Source organism: Pimephales promelas, chromosome 12 (genome assembly GCF_988280905.1).
Source record: "Pimephales promelas chromosome 12, fPimPro1.hap1.1, whole genome shotgun sequence".
In the NCBI taxonomy this organism is placed as follows: Eukaryota; Metazoa; Chordata; class Actinopteri; order Cypriniformes; family Leuciscidae; genus Pimephales; species Pimephales promelas.
The window spans coordinates 35,634,438-35,652,700 of record NC_142780.1 but is presented as its reverse complement, the minus strand read 5'-3'; the positions used below and the strand labels follow the sequence as shown (position 1 = coordinate 35,652,700).

Genomic DNA, 18,263 nt, shown 5'->3' with positions numbered 1-18,263 from the left:
AGTATAAATTGTTGCTGTAAAGGCATATGCTGGATCTGCCAGCTCAATTTGTCATATATCAAGGGGATGTGTGTTTGTGGCGCGGTGTCGTTATCTGGTAGCGTGAAAAATGTACACAGTTTGTTAAATTCATCATAAGTGAACCCAGTGCAGTATTGGAAGTAGTTAGGCACACTGCTGTTGTTTATCACCTCGGCTGTTAGTGGGTAAGGAACCTGACAAGTTCGTATTTTCATCCTTAGCAAGTCATTTTCTTGTTCTTTTTGAGCTAGAAGAGTCTTCAGTCGTTCCAGTTCCTCCTGTTTTTCCTCCATCTGGATTTGCTCATCTGTGCACTCTGTAAACATAAGAATGAAATGATTAAAAGTAGAAGACCTCAGCAACCTCATACACAGGGGTCACAGAAAATCAAGTGTACATGTGTGGCTTTGTCATCAATCTTTGTCACCATTTAGGTACATCTCCTGATTTATTTATTTATTTGACAGGGACAATGCAAACAAACATAGTGTCAAGATCAAGCATGTCACTAAAGTGTTGCATATAAAGTTTATAGCTATAGCTAATTTTCAACTCCTGTCCCTGGAAGGGCTTTTATACACAATAAAATTTACATGATTAGCTACTTCAATTGTATAAAAAAAAAAATAATAATAATAATAATAAAATAATAATAATACTAATAATAAAAATACTAATGATAGGAGGAAAGTCATTCAGTGTGGCCGTGACAAAAGCTATGGACTTTTAGAAATAAAGTGCTCAGACCAGGAAAGACACAGGTTGTAAATACCTCGAAAAAGCACATTGGTGACACATTCAATCTCAAACGTAAACATGAGTGCTAGTACCAAGTTATAAGGCAGATGGGAATTGTGAATGCATTACATTTGATGCAGAAATGTGGGAAAACATTAAATCTGAACTAGTTTGGTTCTTTTTTCAGCATTTCAGCATGTGCAGTGAGACTAATTGCATACCCAGTTTAATGACCAGAGTGCTCTCCTCTGTAGTAGTATCCTCCATTAATGATTCTGTTTTCATCTCTCCTGTTGTACCCATGTCTTGTAGATCACACCCGACACTGTTAATATGATACACATTTAATATTTCCAAAATAATATGTTTAGCAGGCTATATAACATCTGATGTGACTGTAATGTGTAATGTCATATGTACAGAATTGCATATTGTTATTATTAGTAATAATAATAATAATTCGTTACATTTATATTAGCTTTTTCTTTGTATAAATGACCAAAAGATTATCACCTGATGTTTTCAGTATTATCTGGCATGCTATCAACTGGTGGTGTTTTCCTTGGTGGCACTCGCAACTTTGGTGGACGTCTCGCAGGTTTAACCTTACTACGGTCATTTGATGTCAATGCAGGCAGAGGATCAGGGTGAGCTGTTGTCGGTCGGCCTTCAACGAAGTGCTGGGTTTAAATGACCGAGAAATGGGTTCAATTACGTCTTAAGTATCTTAAAAGGAAATTCATACAGTACAGACACAGACAAACGGCAGACATGTCAGGCAAAACCTCTTTGGGCTCGCTAATGTTTAAGTTAGCTAACTGTTAGCTAACTAGCTAACTTAACGTAGATACGTTTAGCTTCTCCGGTGACGACAAATTGTAACAAATGATCAAAATAAAAAAAAGACTGTGCCACATGGTTAAAAACAGCGGTGAGTAACGATATAATTACCTTTGAGCACACATAGATGTGTTTGGCTGTGGAATGATTTCTCAGCCTGTCCAAAATCAGTGGCCGTCCACACAAACGTATCCATTTCATACACTTCTCCAGGTTACGGGCAGGTTTAGGGAACGGGTGAAACTGTACATCGCCCAGCCTTTCTGGGTACCTGTCGTCTGAGTTGCAAGTCACATAAGAACACCGTTTCACCATTATCTTAACGTTAGTTAATCGCCGTTGCGTTGCTAGTCAACTACGACTCGTTTGTTTGTTTGTCGGACAAAATGGCGGATAGTCACAAAATATCTGCGCTATGATTGGCTATATCGCCTGTCAATCAAGCTCCACACGAAGGGTGAATTTAGCGCTTAAAGGGATAGTTCACTTTGAAATGAATTTTTGATGTTTTCGCTCACCTCAAGGGCATCCAAGATGTCTTTGTTTCCACAGTCTTTTCAATTTTGATATTTTTAGGTCAAACCGTTCTTGTCATTAAACCCACGAGTCATTAAATCATGTTTAATTTGGACTTCTCTGTGAATGCTTTTTCAGGTGGACCCATGGGTGAATCTCCATTATATGACTGACAGTGACAGACAAGAACGGTTTGACCTAAAAATATCAAAATTGAAAACACTGTGGAAAGAAAGACACCTGCTTCTCGGATGAGGTAAGCTAAAACATATCAAAAATGTATTTCAAAGTGAACTATCCCTTTAACATTATGCACTTTTATAAGACAAGCTTTCAGTGATTGGCCATCTGATGCCCACCAACGTCTGACTCCAAGCCAATGAGATTCCACTATTTGGCTTACGTCACGGTGCGTAATTAATATTCATTATTTTGGCGCAGATGGAGATGGGGGTTTTCCTCTTTGCAGCAGTTAGTTCATACTTTCGGTTTCAGATTCGGACCTTGTATGGAGTTTCACGCACAGAATTCTCATCTCTCTTGTATAGTTACTTATTTTAAACGATAATATATTAAATAAATGTGACGGCGACACTAAAAACACATCGATTCTTGAAATATCTTGAGAGTTTCAGTAGGTATTCAGGTACGTATCTTAGCCTAGTGTTTCCTTGTGTCTTTGCAAGCACATATTGTTGTCTGAATGCACTTCTGGGAAATATGTTAATATACACAATGTTTAAGTAAGTATCTACTAACCTTGACTTGCAAACACATTGTGTAGATTAAACGAGCAAATCTAATTGAGCTTAAATGAAAATTAACCTTTAGAGTGAAAGTGAAACTAATGTACCCACATTTAACAAAATACACCATTGTCTTATTTTGTATGATCAGGTGAACACCAGCTTGGCCAGTCTGGAAGCCTAGGCTGGGTTTATATTATGTTACTAATTAATATTCATGCTATAATTATGATAAAATGTTTCTAAATGAAATGAATGTAAAAACATTCTCTTAATTCTTTTTTAATTACAGCAGTATATCAGGTCAAAATAGAAATAATGCCTTTAAAATCCTTTTTTAAGGCAGATTAATGTCATCTGGTGGGTGTAAAAAAAAAAGAAAATTTTGTGTCGTTCATGGTGTGAACTTTTATTTTTTTCAGTAAAATCAATGAACTATATTTTTGTTCAATAATATTTTTTATTAAACACCTAAAACCAGTCTAGGCCAAACTGGTGTTGTTCACCTGGTCTATTTGACAAGCTAAAACAAATAAAGTGCCCTCGAAAACCAGCCTGGAGATCAGTTTTGTCTGTTTGTTTGTGTTCAGCAGGGTTGTAACATGATAACTACATGCACATCTCTGTTTGTTTGCCATCGCAAAGTGTATTTGATCCTAATCTTTGTTTGGCAGTGCTGGGGATGAAGGATAAGATGGCCGTTCCTCTGTTCGCCGTGTTGGCGCTGTGTGTGGACGTGTTCACAGTGATGTGCATTGCTGCCATCCAGCTATCCCCGTCCTTCACCAGTAACGCGTTCGTCACGCTGTGGGCCGGCGGACTGGCCCGAACCGCTCTCCTCCTCTTCGTGTTCTTCTCCTACCCCGGCAGCCCGGCGTGGATGAGAGGATTGGAGGGCGTTCAGACGGCTGTGGTTCACGGCCTCCTCTACCCGGTGTACATCTCGTTTCTCTGGGCTTGTGGGAGGTCTACTGTGGAGCTGCTGTGGGGATGGCACACCTGGCAAGGGGTAAGATGTGCCGTAACACATTTAACCCGTCTGGTGGTGTTCATTTGGGAATGGGAGTCACATCGACTTAAAAGTGACAGAACACCTGTTTTTGGTGTTCATATGTTTTTGTTCAATAATATTTTTAATGTTTCTAATTAATATTCATGCAATCGTTATGATAAAATTTTTCTAATTGAAAGTAATGTAAAAAAATTCTCTTAATTATTTTTCAAATTAAAGCTTAAAATAGATATAATGCCTTTAAAATCCTTTTTTTTAATTTTTTTTATTTGTAGCAGTTTTTTATACAACACAAAACATATCCAAATCTCAAAAAATGTTTACAGAAAGATTGTTATACATAAAATAAAATAAAACTAAACAAACAGCCCCCACCCACCCCTACGCCAGACAGAGAGAATACAAAAAAATTACACTTTAAATCACTTAATCAAAATTGGAAAAAAACTAAAAATAATAATAAATAATAAAATAAAATATAAATTGACAATGGAGAGATGAAATAAGAGAAAAGTCTTTAAAATCCTTTTTTAGTGTCATCTGGTGGGAGTATAAAAGAAACATTTTGTGTTGTTTGTGGTGTGAACTTTTATTATTTTTAGTAAAATCAATGTACTATATTTTTGTTTAATAATATTTTTATTTTGTTTTTGACAAAATAAAGTAAAAATCAAAATAAAGAGAATTTTGTTTTACTAATTAATATTCATGCAATAATTATGATTAAAAAAAATGCCCAATTGAAATCAATGTAAAAAAAATATATTTTTATTATTTTTTAATTAAAGCTATATTTCATGTTAAAATAGAGAAAATGCCCATTTTTTAAGGCGCATTAGTGTCATCTGGTGGGAGTAAAAAAAGAAAAATATCTAATGCCATAGTGTAACCACTAGATTACTATATAGCTGCATATAAAGAGTCAATTGACATAATTACTTACCTTTATTAGATTGTGGATATATATTTAGACATTTTCAAAGATTTTTTTCAAGGTTTAGATATATTTTTGTTTGAAATATTGATTTGAAGTGTGAGTTTTACTACAGTCAAAACATTGAACATCAAAATTCAGTAAAAATGTAGCGAATTGAAAAGGAATTTTTAATCAGAATTCTATATTTTTATTAATTTTGCCATATTAATACAGCCACACCAGTTCAACTGTGTGTGTATAATAGTGTGTGTGTGTGTGCTTGAGTGGGTGTGTCTGTTCCTTCCGTGCTGCCAGTGCTTAATTATTGATTTTATTTCACGTATTTGCAAAAACTTTCTTTGTGTTACAGTCTCACCAGTTTATATAGTGATTTTTCTTATCAATTCACAGAATTGCGTACCTTTCTGATGAAGTAGCGATTTAAAAAAACCAAGCAAATTCAGTCTAAAACGTTTGAGCAACACCAGAAGGTTAAACGGCGAACACACAGTACGCCTAGAAGAGTATTTGAAACGTCAGGTGTGTGTGTGTGTATTAAAGCTTGATTATTTTTCAGCTTCTGCAGGGGTATTTGGTGTTGGCGTTGTCTTTGTTGCTGTGGAAGCGCCATGTACCCTCTCTCCTTCCAACAACCAAAGAGCAGAAAACACAGCCGAAGGGCAAGCCGTCGCTGCAAAGGCTTCTGGGATACATGAAGCCCTTCAGTGGACGCTTCGCAGCCGTCTTCTTCTTTGTGGTTATATCTTCTTTAGGTAAAGTTGTCATACATACAGTAGATGGCAGAAGTGAAAATGGTTCAATTAAACCATCAAAATATGAGGAAAATATTTTATATAGGGTATTTATCTGACAAAATTAATTATTTTACCATTTTAAAAAATGCATAGAAAAACAAAAAAAACTGACTTATTTAGTTGTATTCATATTTCATAATATTTCATTGGTTCTTGTTTTCGCATAAGATCATAATATCTGTTTAAAAATAAAAATAATCCCTAAATATGATCATCCTTGTGCAACTGATACAATATAACATTAAAATATTATTTGAACATTTTTTAGTTGTTTTACTATATTGCTGTATTGTTAGATGTATTATTTGTTTATTTAAATCATTACATCTTTGATTATTTTTATTTTAATAATTTTTTTTAATTTGTTTATTATTATTTATTTTAATTTCTTCTATTTATCTTAATTTTCTAGACAATACATAATACCCTTTTATTTATTTATTTAAATATTTTATTGAACTTATTATAATTTGAGTAAATATTGTGTTATTAATGTATCTGCCTCCATTTCCTGTTATGGCTTTATGATCTGTAAATAATTACCTTGAAATCCAGCCCACAGTGTAATTTAAAACTTATTTAATCTGTCAAATGAAAGAAAGTTGATCGCATATCACTTTTAGTTTCACTTTGGTCAAGTTTGCTCTCATAATTGTTCAGCACACAAAGTTAGCAAACACAGTGACTTCTCAGCAACTTACTGATTCTTCTAGATGTAGAGATTGCAGAATAAATTGGGTCAATGATGATAAAGCTTGTTTTTTGTTGTCTGTAAGCAAATTAGAAGATGAACATGCATATTGTGGCACAGGTGAAATGGCGATTCCTCACTACACCGGTAAAATGACAGACTGGATCATGAATGAAGACGAGCCAGAGGCCTTTAACCACGCCATCACTGTCATGACCCTGATGACCATCATGAGGTGAGGCCACGACACAGTCCTCTACTCAGCGAGGACACATCAAACTGATCAAAAGTGAAGACAATTATAATGATACAAAAAATAAATGAGTCAATGAGATACTATTGTAGTTTTTATTAATATATTGAATCAGCTTTTTTTGTAATTTCAGTTAGTTTTTAAGTAATTTAATTGTGTTTTTGACATTTTTAAGATATATTATTCTTTATATTTGGAATTTATGACATATTTATGACACACACACACACGTGTGTGTGTGTGTCATAAATATGTCATATATATATATATATATATATGTGTGTGTGTGTGTGTGTGTGTGTGTCATAAATATGTCATAAATTCAAAATATGAAGAATAATATATATTAAAAATGTCAAAAAATTAATACAAGAAAGATTGGGAATTTATGACATATATATATATGAAGAGTTCAGATGCAAAAGCCTCTAAATGCCATTTGAAATTTTCTTCTTTAATGATGATTTTTATCAAACTTGTATATTTAAGTTCAGTGATTTCACTTAAATGGCAATGATAATTACCTATTAATTGTTATTTAAGTGAAATTACTGAACTTAAATATACAAGTTTGATAAAAATCATCATTAAAGAAGAAAATTTCAAATGGCATTTAGAGGCTTTTGCATCTGAACTCTTCATATATATATGTATATATGTGTGTGTGTGTGTGTGTGTGTGTGTGTGTGTGTGTGTGTGTGTGTCATAAATTCCAAATCTTTATATAGGGCTGTCAAACGATTAATCGCATCCACAATTAAAGTTTGTGTTTTTTTGCGTGGATGCACTGTGTATAATTATTTTATATATATAAATACACACACATGCATGTATATTTAAGAAAAAAATATTATTTATATATAAAATATTTATATTTATATATATTATATATAAATCTATATACAATATATACATGAAAATATTTCTTAAATATATACAGGCATGTGTGTGTATTTATATATATATATATATATATATATATATATAATTATGCACAGTGCACCCACATGTATTATGTAAACTTTAATGTTTGATAGCCCTAACATATATATATATATATATATATAATTATTTGGAATTTATGACATATTTATGACATATTTTTTACATATATATATAAATATGTCATAAATTCCAAATATTAAGAATATTTATAAATGTTTCTTTCATATTAGAGTGATTTCTGAAGGATCATGTGACACTGAAGACTGGAGTAATGATGCTGAAAATTCAGCTTTGATCACAGGAATAAATTACACTTCACTGTATATAACAGAAAACAGCTGTTTTTTTTATTGTAAAAATATTTGTACTTTATTTTTGATCAAATAAATCCAGCCTTGGTGAGGAGAAACATTTAAAAAATGTCACGACCCCAAACTTTTGAAGTAGGCTTGAAATAATGTGTGATAAATGTGAAATAAGGTGAATAAACAGCACCTGAAATGCATTAAAGATAAAAGCACATCTCCTTTTCTGCAGCGCCGTGTGTGAGTTTGTGTGTGACCTCATCTACAACATCACCATGAGCCGAATACACACGTCCATCCAAGCACTCGTCTTCCAGTCGGTGCTGAAGCAAGATATCGCGTTCTTCGATAAAGCTTCCACAGGTAAACCTGCAAACAAACTGCATCAGTGCTGTTTATTAAATGTCACTTTAACTTTTGCATTTTTCAATTAAAGCTCTTAAAATAGAGACAATGCCTATAAAATCAATTTTTTGAAGGCAGATTAGTGTCATCAGGTGGGAGTAAAAAAAGAAAAATATCTGTAATGCCATAGTGTAACTAGAGCTGAAAAAAGTGATGACTAGTTGAATAAAGCCGCTATTTATGTTTTTTTTTTTGCGAACAAAAAGTATTCTCGTCACTTGATAAACTTGAGGTTGAGCCACTGTCGTCACTATTTTAACGAGGTCTTTAATAACTTTCTGGGCCGGCAAGTTTCAATAACAGAAGCCAATGGAGGAGTGAGACAGCTCTCAGATTTAATCAGAAATATCTTAATTAGTGTCCCGAAGATGAACGAAAACAACATGAGGGAGAGTCATTACTAAAAGAGGTGAACTAACCCTTTTTAACATCAAAATTCAATAAAAATGTGACGAATTAAAACCGGTTCCTGTTCAGGTGACATCGTGTCCCGCATCACCACCGACACCAACACCATGAGCGAGTCTCTGAGTGAGAAGCTGAGTCTGCTCATGTGGTACTTCATGCGCATCATCTTCCTCTTCGGCTCCATGGTGTTGCTCTCCGTCAGACTGTCCGTCTTCACCGCTCTCGGCCTCCCCATCATCTGGATCATCCCAGAATTCTCCGGCCGGTTCTATCAGGTAACATTAATTTGATCAAATATGAGTCGTATAGTAGTGGCCGCGGGTCCTTAACGTGTCTTCAATAAAGGTTTCCTAATAAAAGGCCTTAAAAAGTATGCAAATGTCTCTTAAATTCAGATTCACATTTACTTCTCCAGTCTGACGGAGCCAATGTCCGTCAAATAAGCAGTGATGATTCTGATTTTATTACATAAACGGCAATTGATAATGATAATTTCATTTCATTTCATTTCACATCGTAACTCACTAACTTTTAAAAAAGCTTTTGCTGATAATTTACTCGCCCCCATGTCATCCAAGATGTCCACGTCTTTCTTTCCTCACTAGAAAAGAAATTAAGGTTTTTGATGAAAACATTCCATTATATTTCTCCATATAATGGACTTCAATGGGGTCCAAACGGTTCAAGGTCCAAACGAGAGTTTCAGTGCAGCTTCAAAGGGCTTTAAACGACTCCAGACGATGAATAAGGGTCTTATCAAGCGAAACGAGCGCTCATTTAATAATTAATAAAAAAATTTAAGTTGACTTTGACTCTCCTGTTCGAACTCGTTTATCACAATGAACAAATCTTTTTTGTGTCATTTGGTTCATTCAATGAACGAAATGAACGAATTGACTCTGAAAAAGATTCGTTCATTTTGATGAACGAGTTCGAACAGGAGAGTCACGAATGCGCATCACAGAACAGAGCAAGGCGAGCATTTGAGCTTATAAAACTTAAACTTTGTTATTTATTTATTAAATGAGCGCTCGTTTCGCTTGATAAGACCCTTATTCATCGTCTGGAATCGTTTAAAGCCCTTTGAACCGTTTGTAGTTTGCACTGAAACTCTCGTTTGGACCTTGAACTGTTTGGACCCCATTGAAGTCCATTATATGTCTTCATCAAAAACCTTAATTTCTTTTCGACTGAAGAAAGAAAGACATGGACATCTTGGATGACATGGGGGCGAGTAAATTATAGGGATGCACGATATATCGGCCACATTATCGGTATCGGCCGATATATGATCATTTTTAATGTTATCGTTATCGGCCCAAAAACAACATTTAGCCGATATCTAAAAGCCGATAAATAATGTTTTATATCCTTTAGATGCGCACTGTTCAACGTGATGCTTTTAAATTGCTTGAAATACGATTGAAATCACTTTAAAAAGTAAAATCCAGTTAAAGTGCAAAAATGTGCAGCGCAAGTCTGTCATATCGGCTACACAATATTAAAATAAGAACATCATAATTGTGTTTGTATCTTGGCTTTTAAGGAGGAAACTTTTTTTGATAATCAGGCTCTCAAAAATTGTCTTAAAAACGTGGATTTAGATTTATCGGCCGATATATCGGTTATCGGCTTTCCAATACAAAGAATTATCGGTTATCGGTATCGGCCAAAATTGTCATATCGGTGCATCCCTTGTAAATTATCAGCAAAAGTTTTTTTTAAAAGTGAAATACTCCTTTAAGTGCATTTGTGTTGATGTGTGCCTCAGAAACTTTCTGCACAAGTGCAAGAATCTCTGGCGAAAGCCAACGACGTTGCGACGGAAACGTTCTCCTCCATGAAGACGGTCCGGAGCTTTGCTAACGAGGACGGAGAAACCGAGAGGTACAAGAAGTGTTTGGAAGGCACGTACGCCCTGAACAAAGTGGAAGCCGCTGCTTATGCCGCCTCAACGTGGACCAATAGTGTGAGTTTTGTTGGTATAATGCACATTTTTCCAAACATTTTCTATGCATTCTGTGCACAGAATTAATTTTGAACATGTGTGACCACAAAACCAGTCAATTTTGCTGAATAAATAAGCTTTCCATTGATGTATGGTTTGGTAGGATCGTTAATTTTGACCCATACAGTGTATCGTTGGCTAATAAACCCGTGCGACTCGTGACTGGTTTTGTGATCCTGGGTCACACACTGCTTTGAATATAAGAGTGATTTCAAAAGTCAGTGTTTGAAATCAAATGTGCATTTTTCAGATGTCCAGTCTGGCTTTGAAAGTCAGTATACTGTACTATGGAGGACGGCTCGTGACAGGAAGTGATGTCAGTAGCGGTGATTTGGTGTCGTTTGTGCTGTATGAGCTTCAGTTCACGTCAGCTGTGGAGGTAATGCCTCAAACCCTGTGTTTGTTTGACCACAGCCATCATGCTAAAGCAAGCGTCACTATTAAACACCTTTAACCCTTTAAGAACTTTTGTGCGTGCTGGTCAAAAATGTCCAAAATATTTTTATTTATTTAAATGAAATTAATGTACGATATTTCAGTTCGATAATGTTTTTTATTTAATATTTAGTAGTTTTAGGGGATTTTTATGGTAATAAATTATATTTGCGCTGTATTTATAATCCATTTATTAAATTTTTGAGCATCTATTAAAAATTTAATTTCCAATTTAAACTGTCGTAGTTCTTGAATGCTTTAGAGGACGGATTTAATTTTGATCTCTTTTTAAAGACAACACTTGGCAGATTATTGCTGAAGTGAAAACGTTTTAAAAGTAAGAAAAAGTTACGGAATAAGAAAAGTTACTGAATTTTAAGAAAAGTTACTGAATTTTATGTTTATTTTAGGGCTGTCAAACAATTAATCGTGATTAATCGCATCCAACATAAATTTTTGAGTTTGCATTATATATGTGTGTGTACTGTGTATAATTATTTTGTATATATAAATGCTCACACATGTATACATTTAAGAAAAATATAATTAATGTTTATATACATTAAGTCTATATTTCTTAAATACACATGCATATATAAATAATAATTAAAATTATTTAAAATAATTATACATAGTACCCACACATATATTATGTAAACACACACTTTTATTTTGGATGCGATTAATCACGATTAATCGTTTCACAGCTTTAGAATATATATATGAAATATATATTTTCAAAAACATGTTTTACTCTAAAACTGTGAGAAAATCAAAGCCATATATCGAAATAAGTTGTGTTCAGAATTTGAGGTTAATAAAATAAGCTTTGCGTGAAATGTTGTTCGGCTGTAGTACCGAACGCTTCCACTAGAGGAAATTTGTCTCCCATTCATTTCCAATGCGCTCATTTTTGATCACGAGGAGCATGAGTGATTTTTTTTCAGGACCATTTAACCTGTTCGAATCATGTCCGTGATTTTATTTTGTGTTCACACAGCAAGTGCCAAAACCTTTACCAAGTTTCGTACCATTCCAATGAAGAAAAACATTCTAAAAATAACAAATGTAAACTTTTTTTGGACCGAAGAGCACCAGAATCCATTAACCTTTGCATGAGAAACCACCACTGTCTGTTTCCTAGTCCAGTTTGTGCCTTGAAACCCCTGCCGCTCGTATCACAGGTGCTGATGTCCTACTGGCCGCATGTAAAGAAGGCGGTCGGCGCTTCAGAAAAGATCTTCGAGTATGTGGACCGAAAGCCGGATGTTCCTCCAGACGGGTCTCTCGCCCCTCCAACTCTGAAAGGACACGTGTGCTTCAGAAATATCACCTTTGCTTATCCGAATCGACCGGACACTGATGTGCTGAAGGTGTGCACTTACTATATTTCACAAAATATAATGCTTTAATTACTGTATTTAATGCACTAAAAAAAATCATTCTCATTACTGTAATGAAAAAACAACAACATATTATGGTATAATTAATTAATAACAAAGTAAAATTATGGAAACTCGTTTTCGCTACTGTATAAAAAATAAAAAGGTAATTGCGAGTTTTTATCTCACAATTCTGACTTTTCTCTTTTTTTTTCTTCTCTGAATTGCATGATATAAAGTCAGAATTGTGAGTTATAAAGTAAAAATTGTGAGAAAGTATTCAGAATTATGAGAAAAAAGTCAGGATTATGATAAATAAAGTCAGAATTGGGAGATATTAAGTCAGAATTGTGAGATATAAATTCATAATTGTGAGGTATAAAGTAAGAATTATGAGAAAGCATTCAGAATTATGAGAAAAAATTCAAAAGTATGAGATATAAATTCATAATTGGGAGATATTAAGTCAAAATTGTGAGATATAAAGTCATAATTGTGTGATATAAAGTCATAATTGGGAGATATAAAGTCCGAATTGTGAGATATAAAGTCAGAATTGGGAGATATAAAGTCAGAATTATTAGAAAAAAATTCAGAATTATGAGATATAAAGTCCGAATGGGGAGATATAAAGTCAAAATAATGAGATATAAAGTCCAAATTGCGAGAAAAAAAGTCAAAATTGTGAGATAAAGTCAGAATTGTGAGAAATAAAGTCATAATTGGGAGATATAAAGTCAGAATTGTGAGATATAAAGTCATAATTGGGAGATATAAAGTCATAATTGGGAGATATAAAGTCAGAATTATTAGAAAAAATTCAGAATTATGAGATATAAAGTCCGAATGGGGAGATATAAAGTCAAAATAATGAGATATAAAGTCCAAATTGCGAGAAAAAAAGTCAAAATTGTGAGATAAAGTCGGAATTGTAAGATATAAAGTCAGAATTATCTTTTAAATATTTTTTTTCCCATCTCAGAAACAAGCAATGTTCGGAAAGGATATTTGTTTTCAATAACCCTACAAGTTCAGAAAATATTCAATATTTTAAATATGAGAGAAGGACAAAACACAAATCTTGGTTAAGGTATTGATCTGACAAAATGATTTGCCAAACTACAGCTACAAAAAACTGCATATAAATACAAAAGTCTGACAGGAAGACGCAAACATTGACTACAACATAATCAATTTGACATGTTTCATCGTGTTATCATCATCACAAAAATGTACTCCAAGCATAAAAACACAATATTTGAATAAAGGATGATGTCAATTTTTATGGATTGGATATCTGGTTTTGCCTATACTGTTTGTTGAATGTAAAACGGTGTTGCTGGTGCTTCCAGAGCGTCTCTCTCGAGCTGAAGCCGGGCCAGATCACGGCTCTAGTGGGTCCGTCAGGTTCTGGAAAAACCACTATTGTGAGTTTACTGGAGAGATTCTACCAGCCTCGAAATGGGCAGATCTTATTGGACCAGAAGCCACTGTTGAGCTACAAGGACAAATATCTGCATGAGAAGGTATCCTGTTATTTGCTGTGAATATGATTAAAAAGCGCCTGCGTTTCTTTGTTTGCTGAGCTTGTTTAACCTCCGCCCTCTCAGATCAGTGTGGTGTCACAGGAGCCGGTTCTGTTCGCTCGATCCGTGCTGGAAAACATCAGATACGGCAAAGAAGACGCCTCGGATGAAGACGTACGCGCTGCTGCCAAGCTGGCCAATGCAGATGACTTCATTTCTAGTTTACCTAAAGGATATGACACGGGTGAGTCTTGAACACTTCACTGTAATAGCTCATGGCCAGATTAAAGGAGTCGTTCACTTTAAAAAAAAACTTTCGCTGATAATTTACTCGCCCCCATGTCATCCAAGATGTCCACGTCTTTCTTTCTTCGGTCGAAAAGAAATTAAGGTTTTTGATGAAAACATTCCAGGATTTTCTTCATATAATGGACTTCAATGGGGTCCAAACGGTTCAAGGTCCAAATGAGAGTTTCAGTGCAGCTTCAAAGGGCTTTAAACAATTCTAGAAGATGAATAAGGGTTTTATCAAGCGAAACGATTGGTAATTTCAAAAATAAATAAAAAAGTTTAAGTTTTATAAGCTCAAATGCTCGCCTTGCTCTGCTCTGTGATGCGGGTTCGTGACGAACTCGTTCATCTAAATGAACGGATCTTTTTTCGAGTCATGACTCAAAGGTTCCTTGATAAGACCTTTATTCATCGTCTGGTGTCGTTTAAAGCCCTTTGAAGCTGCACTGAAACTCTCATTTGGACCTTGAACTGTTTGGACCCCATTGAAGTCCATTATATGGACATTATATACTGTATATATCTCTGATGTAAAGTTGTTTTAGAGAGTCAGGGGTGTTGTGTGGTGTCCGTCAGATGCTGGAGAGAAGGGCGGCCAGGTTTCCGGAGGACAGAAGCAGCGCATCGCCATCGCCAGAGCTCTGATTCAGAGACCGCAGGTTCTGGTTCTGGATGACGCCACCAGCTCGCTGGACACTGAGAGCGAACACAGGGTACGATGTCCACCGGACTTTTGAACAACACTTTCTTTTTTTCAGTGCTATATTTTCTAAATGCCATAATCATTTGTTGCACACAATCAATGAGCTCATTGCATTAAATTACTACATTGTTCAAATTAATACATTTTAGCTTACTGTATATTATATATGAAGGTATCAGCCAATCCAGTCATAAGACATAAGACATATGATATTTTGTAACGTCCTAAAATCTCGTAATGTTTCGACTTAAGGCTCGTAATGTTTCGACTTTAATGTCGTAATGTTTCGACTTAAATCTCGTAATGTTTCGACTTAAGTCTCGTAATGTTTCGACTTTAATGTCGTAATGTTTCGACTTAAATCTCGTAATGTTTCGACTTAAATCTCGTAATGTTTCGACTTTAATCTCGAAATGTTTCGATTTTAATCTTTTAATTTTTTTTACTTTAATCTCGTAATGTTTCGACTTAAATCTCGTAATGTTTCGACTTTAATCTCGAAATGTTTCGATTTTAATCTTTTAATTTTTTGGACTTTAATCTCGTAATGTTTCGACTTAAGTCTCGTAATGTTTTGACTTTAATCTCGAAATGTTTCGACTTTGATCTTTTAATGTTTTTGACTTTAATTTAGTAATGTTTCGACTTAAATCTCGTAATGTTTCGACTTAAATCTCGTAATGTTTCGACTTAAATCTCGTAATGTTTCGACTTTAATCTCGAAATGTTTCGATTTTAATCTTTTAATTTTTTTTACTTTAATCTCGTAATGTTTCGACTTAAGTCTCGTAATGTTTCGACTTTAATGTCGTAATGTTTCGACTTAAATCTCATAATGTTTTAACTTTTATCTCGTAATGTTTTGACTTTAATGTCGTAATGTTTCGACTTTAATCTCGTAATGTTTCGACTTAAATCTCGTAATGTTTCGATTTGAATCTTTTAATTTTTTTGACTTTAATCTCGTAATGTTTCGACTTAAGTCTCGTAATGTTTTGACTTTAATCTCGAAATGTTTCGACTTTGATCTTTTAATGTTTTTGACTTTAATTTAGTAATGTTTCGACTTAAATCTCGTAATGTTTCGACTTTAATCTCGAAATGTTTCGATTTTAATCTCGTAATGTTTCGACTTAAATCTCGAAATGTTTCGACTTTAATGTCGTAATGTTTTGACTTTAATCTCGTAATGTTTCGACTTAAATCTCGTAATGTTTCGACTTTAATGTCGTAATGTTTCGACTTAAATCTCATAATGTTTTAACTTTTATCTCGTAATGTTTCGACTTTAATGTCGTAATGTTTCGACTTTAATCTCGTAATGTTTCGACTTAAATCTCGTAATGTTTCGACTTTAATCTCGAAATGTTTCGATTTTAATCTTTAAATTTTTTTGACTTTAATCTCGTAATGTTTCGACTTAAGTCTCGTAATGTTTTGACTTTAATCTCGAAATGTTTCGACTTTGATCTTTTAATGTTTTTGACTTTAATTTAGTAATGTTTCGACTTAAATCTCGTAATGTTTCGACTTTAATCTCGAAATGTTTCGATTTTAATCTCGTAATGTTTCGACTTTAATCTCGAAATGTTTCGACTTTAATCTCGAAATGTTTCGACTTTAATCTCGAAATGTTTTGACTTTAATCTCAAAATGTTTTGACTTTAATCTCAAAATGTTTGGACTTTATTCTCGAAATGTTTCAACTTTAATCTCGTAATGTTTTGACTTAAATTTCGTAATGTTTTGACTTTAATTTTGAAATGTTTCGTCTTTAGTCTTTTAATGTTTCGACTTTAATCTCGTAATGTTTTGACTTTATTCTCGTAATTTTAAATTATTATTATTTTATTTTATTTTTTTACTTTGCGGTTCCGAGCTTCCGTAATAGTCACCATTGTTTTTATTGTGCTTCATAAATGAGTAGAGATTGTGATTGATCGGTGTCTGATTTTCCTCGTCCTCTCGGTCTCTCAGGTGTACAGCGCTCTGAGGAAGGAGCTGAAGAGCTGCACGGTTCTGCTCATCACACACAGACTGAGCGGCGTGGAGAACGCAGATCACATCGTCTTCCTCCGAGAAGGAGAAGTGGTGGAGGAGGGAAACCATCAGCAACTGCTGGCCAAACAGGGATACTACGCAGAGTTCGCCAAACAACAGAATACAGCAATCCATCGCAACAACGCAGAAGACGTTACAAGCACCGACCAATGATCGTCTGCATCAGCTATCATGTGATATCAGCACAAATCAGATCACACGCTTTTGCATTTTTTTCTCCATTAGTACTAGCAGAGAATGTCTAATAAGGGGAGATCTTTCACTCTCAGTAAACTTCCGGCTTCTGAATTGGTTGCAGTTTCACTCTGGCTCCACATGAGGGCGCTCACAGGACGAGTGCGGGATCCACTTTTCTCAGGATATAATTTTTTGTCTAGTAATTTGAATGTTGTATCGCCCCCAGTGGAACTCTGGTGGAACTGCAACCAAAATTCAGTGCAATTGTACTTAGGGAGTAGCTAGGCTTTCCGTGGACGGGCTCTGGTTTAGTACTTATTTCTCAGCTGTTTATTTATGTAAATTCTGCTAGTGTTTTTAAATTAGGTGTAAATATCACAAGAAAAGATATGGGTGAATATCACTAAAATATGTCCAGATTTTGTTTCTCCCCCAAATCCATTATTTTGGAAATATAGAAAATGTATTTTAACCCATTTTTAGAATTTTATTGTGACTTATTTTTCCCAATTGAAACAAAATGCATAATGTGCACGCAAAACTAACTACTGCACACATATTATATTTCATAGTGTTCACAAGAGTATCCTTTGGATATGTATTATATTTCCAGTCCATTATGTAATGCATAGTTAAATTGCACAGATATGTGTTGTAAGTTGCACTAAACCATTTTTTTTAAATTAGTTTACATGATTTACATCAGGATACCCTAAATTGAAATAGTTATTTTAAATGTAAAGCTAGTAAATCGCTTTTTAAACAATTTCCCAGCGCTCAAACCATATTTGTTTTTACACTTTTTGTTCTGAATTTTTTTTCTTGGCTATATAAATGATAGAGTTATGCAAAGCAGTTCTCCCCCTGTGGTTGATATATGTTCATGTTTTAAATAAACATATATTGATTTTTAACTTTCATTTATGTCATTTAATTTTTTCCTTTTTATTTAATGCTTAACAGATCATTTGTTCACTTTCTTAAAAAATGATGTTGATTGAAATGAATCGTTATAGACCCATAACTCTACCCAATCATGTTTGATAATGATTTATTATTTTTTAAAAAG

At 34.2% G+C, this 18,263-nt stretch overlaps 2 protein-coding genes and 1 long non-coding RNA gene across 4 annotated transcripts in view; 1 reads left to right on the top strand and 2 right to left on the bottom strand.

Moving 5' to 3' along the window:
• Window positions 1–2,014, bottom strand: part of LOC120491123 (uncharacterized) — a 2,923-nt gene extending 909 nt beyond the window's left edge. Inside the window, exons 1-4 of the mRNA XM_039688729.2 lie at window positions 1,711–2,014; window positions 1,273–1,439; window positions 981–1,084; window positions 1–337 (exon numbers count right to left, since the gene is read on the bottom strand). The exon at window positions 1–337 is cut by the window's left edge and continues 909 nt beyond it. Coding sequence (XP_039544663.2) covers window positions 1–337; window positions 981–1,084; window positions 1,273–1,439; window positions 1,711–1,914 — 812 coding nt within the window. The 5' untranslated portion in view covers window positions 1,915–2,014. The remainder of the gene's footprint in view (window positions 338–980; window positions 1,085–1,272; window positions 1,440–1,710) is intronic.
• Window positions 1–18,263, bottom strand: part of LOC148977080 (uncharacterized) — a 301,169-nt gene that overhangs the window by 255,806 nt on the left and 27,100 nt on the right. The window lies entirely within an intron of this gene.
• Window positions 2,571–18,114, top strand: tap1 (transporter 1, ATP-binding cassette, sub-family B (MDR/TAP)). The gene is made up of 13 exons (XM_039688747.2): window positions 2,571–2,761; window positions 3,536–3,870; window positions 5,367–5,562; window positions 6,416–6,530; window positions 8,031–8,161; window positions 8,681–8,886; window positions 10,383–10,580; window positions 10,870–10,998; window positions 12,239–12,427; window positions 13,789–13,962; window positions 14,047–14,206; window positions 14,830–14,966; window positions 16,934–18,114. Exons 2-13 carry the CDS (start codon window positions 3,544–3,546, stop codon window positions 17,168–17,170), a joined length of 2,199 nt encoding a protein of 732 aa, XP_039544681.2. The 5' UTR covers window positions 2,571–2,761; window positions 3,536–3,543; the 3' UTR covers window positions 17,171–18,114.

What these genes read in the sequence shown, in the direction of transcription:
- tap1 (XM_039688747.2), top strand. Translation starts at nt 3,544, where the DNA reads ATGAAGGATAAGATGGCCGTTCCTCTGTTCGCCGTGTTGGCGCTGTGT. An exon ending in CCTCAACGTGGACCAATAGT is followed by an intron (nt 10,581 to 10,869) that starts GTGAGTTTTGTT and finishes TGCATTTTTCAG; the next exon opens with ATGTCCAGTCTGGCTTTGAA. An exon ending in AGTTCACGTCAGCTGTGGAG is followed by an intron (nt 10,999 to 12,238) that starts GTAATGCCTCAA and finishes CTCGTATCACAG; the next exon opens with GTGCTGATGTCCTACTGGCC.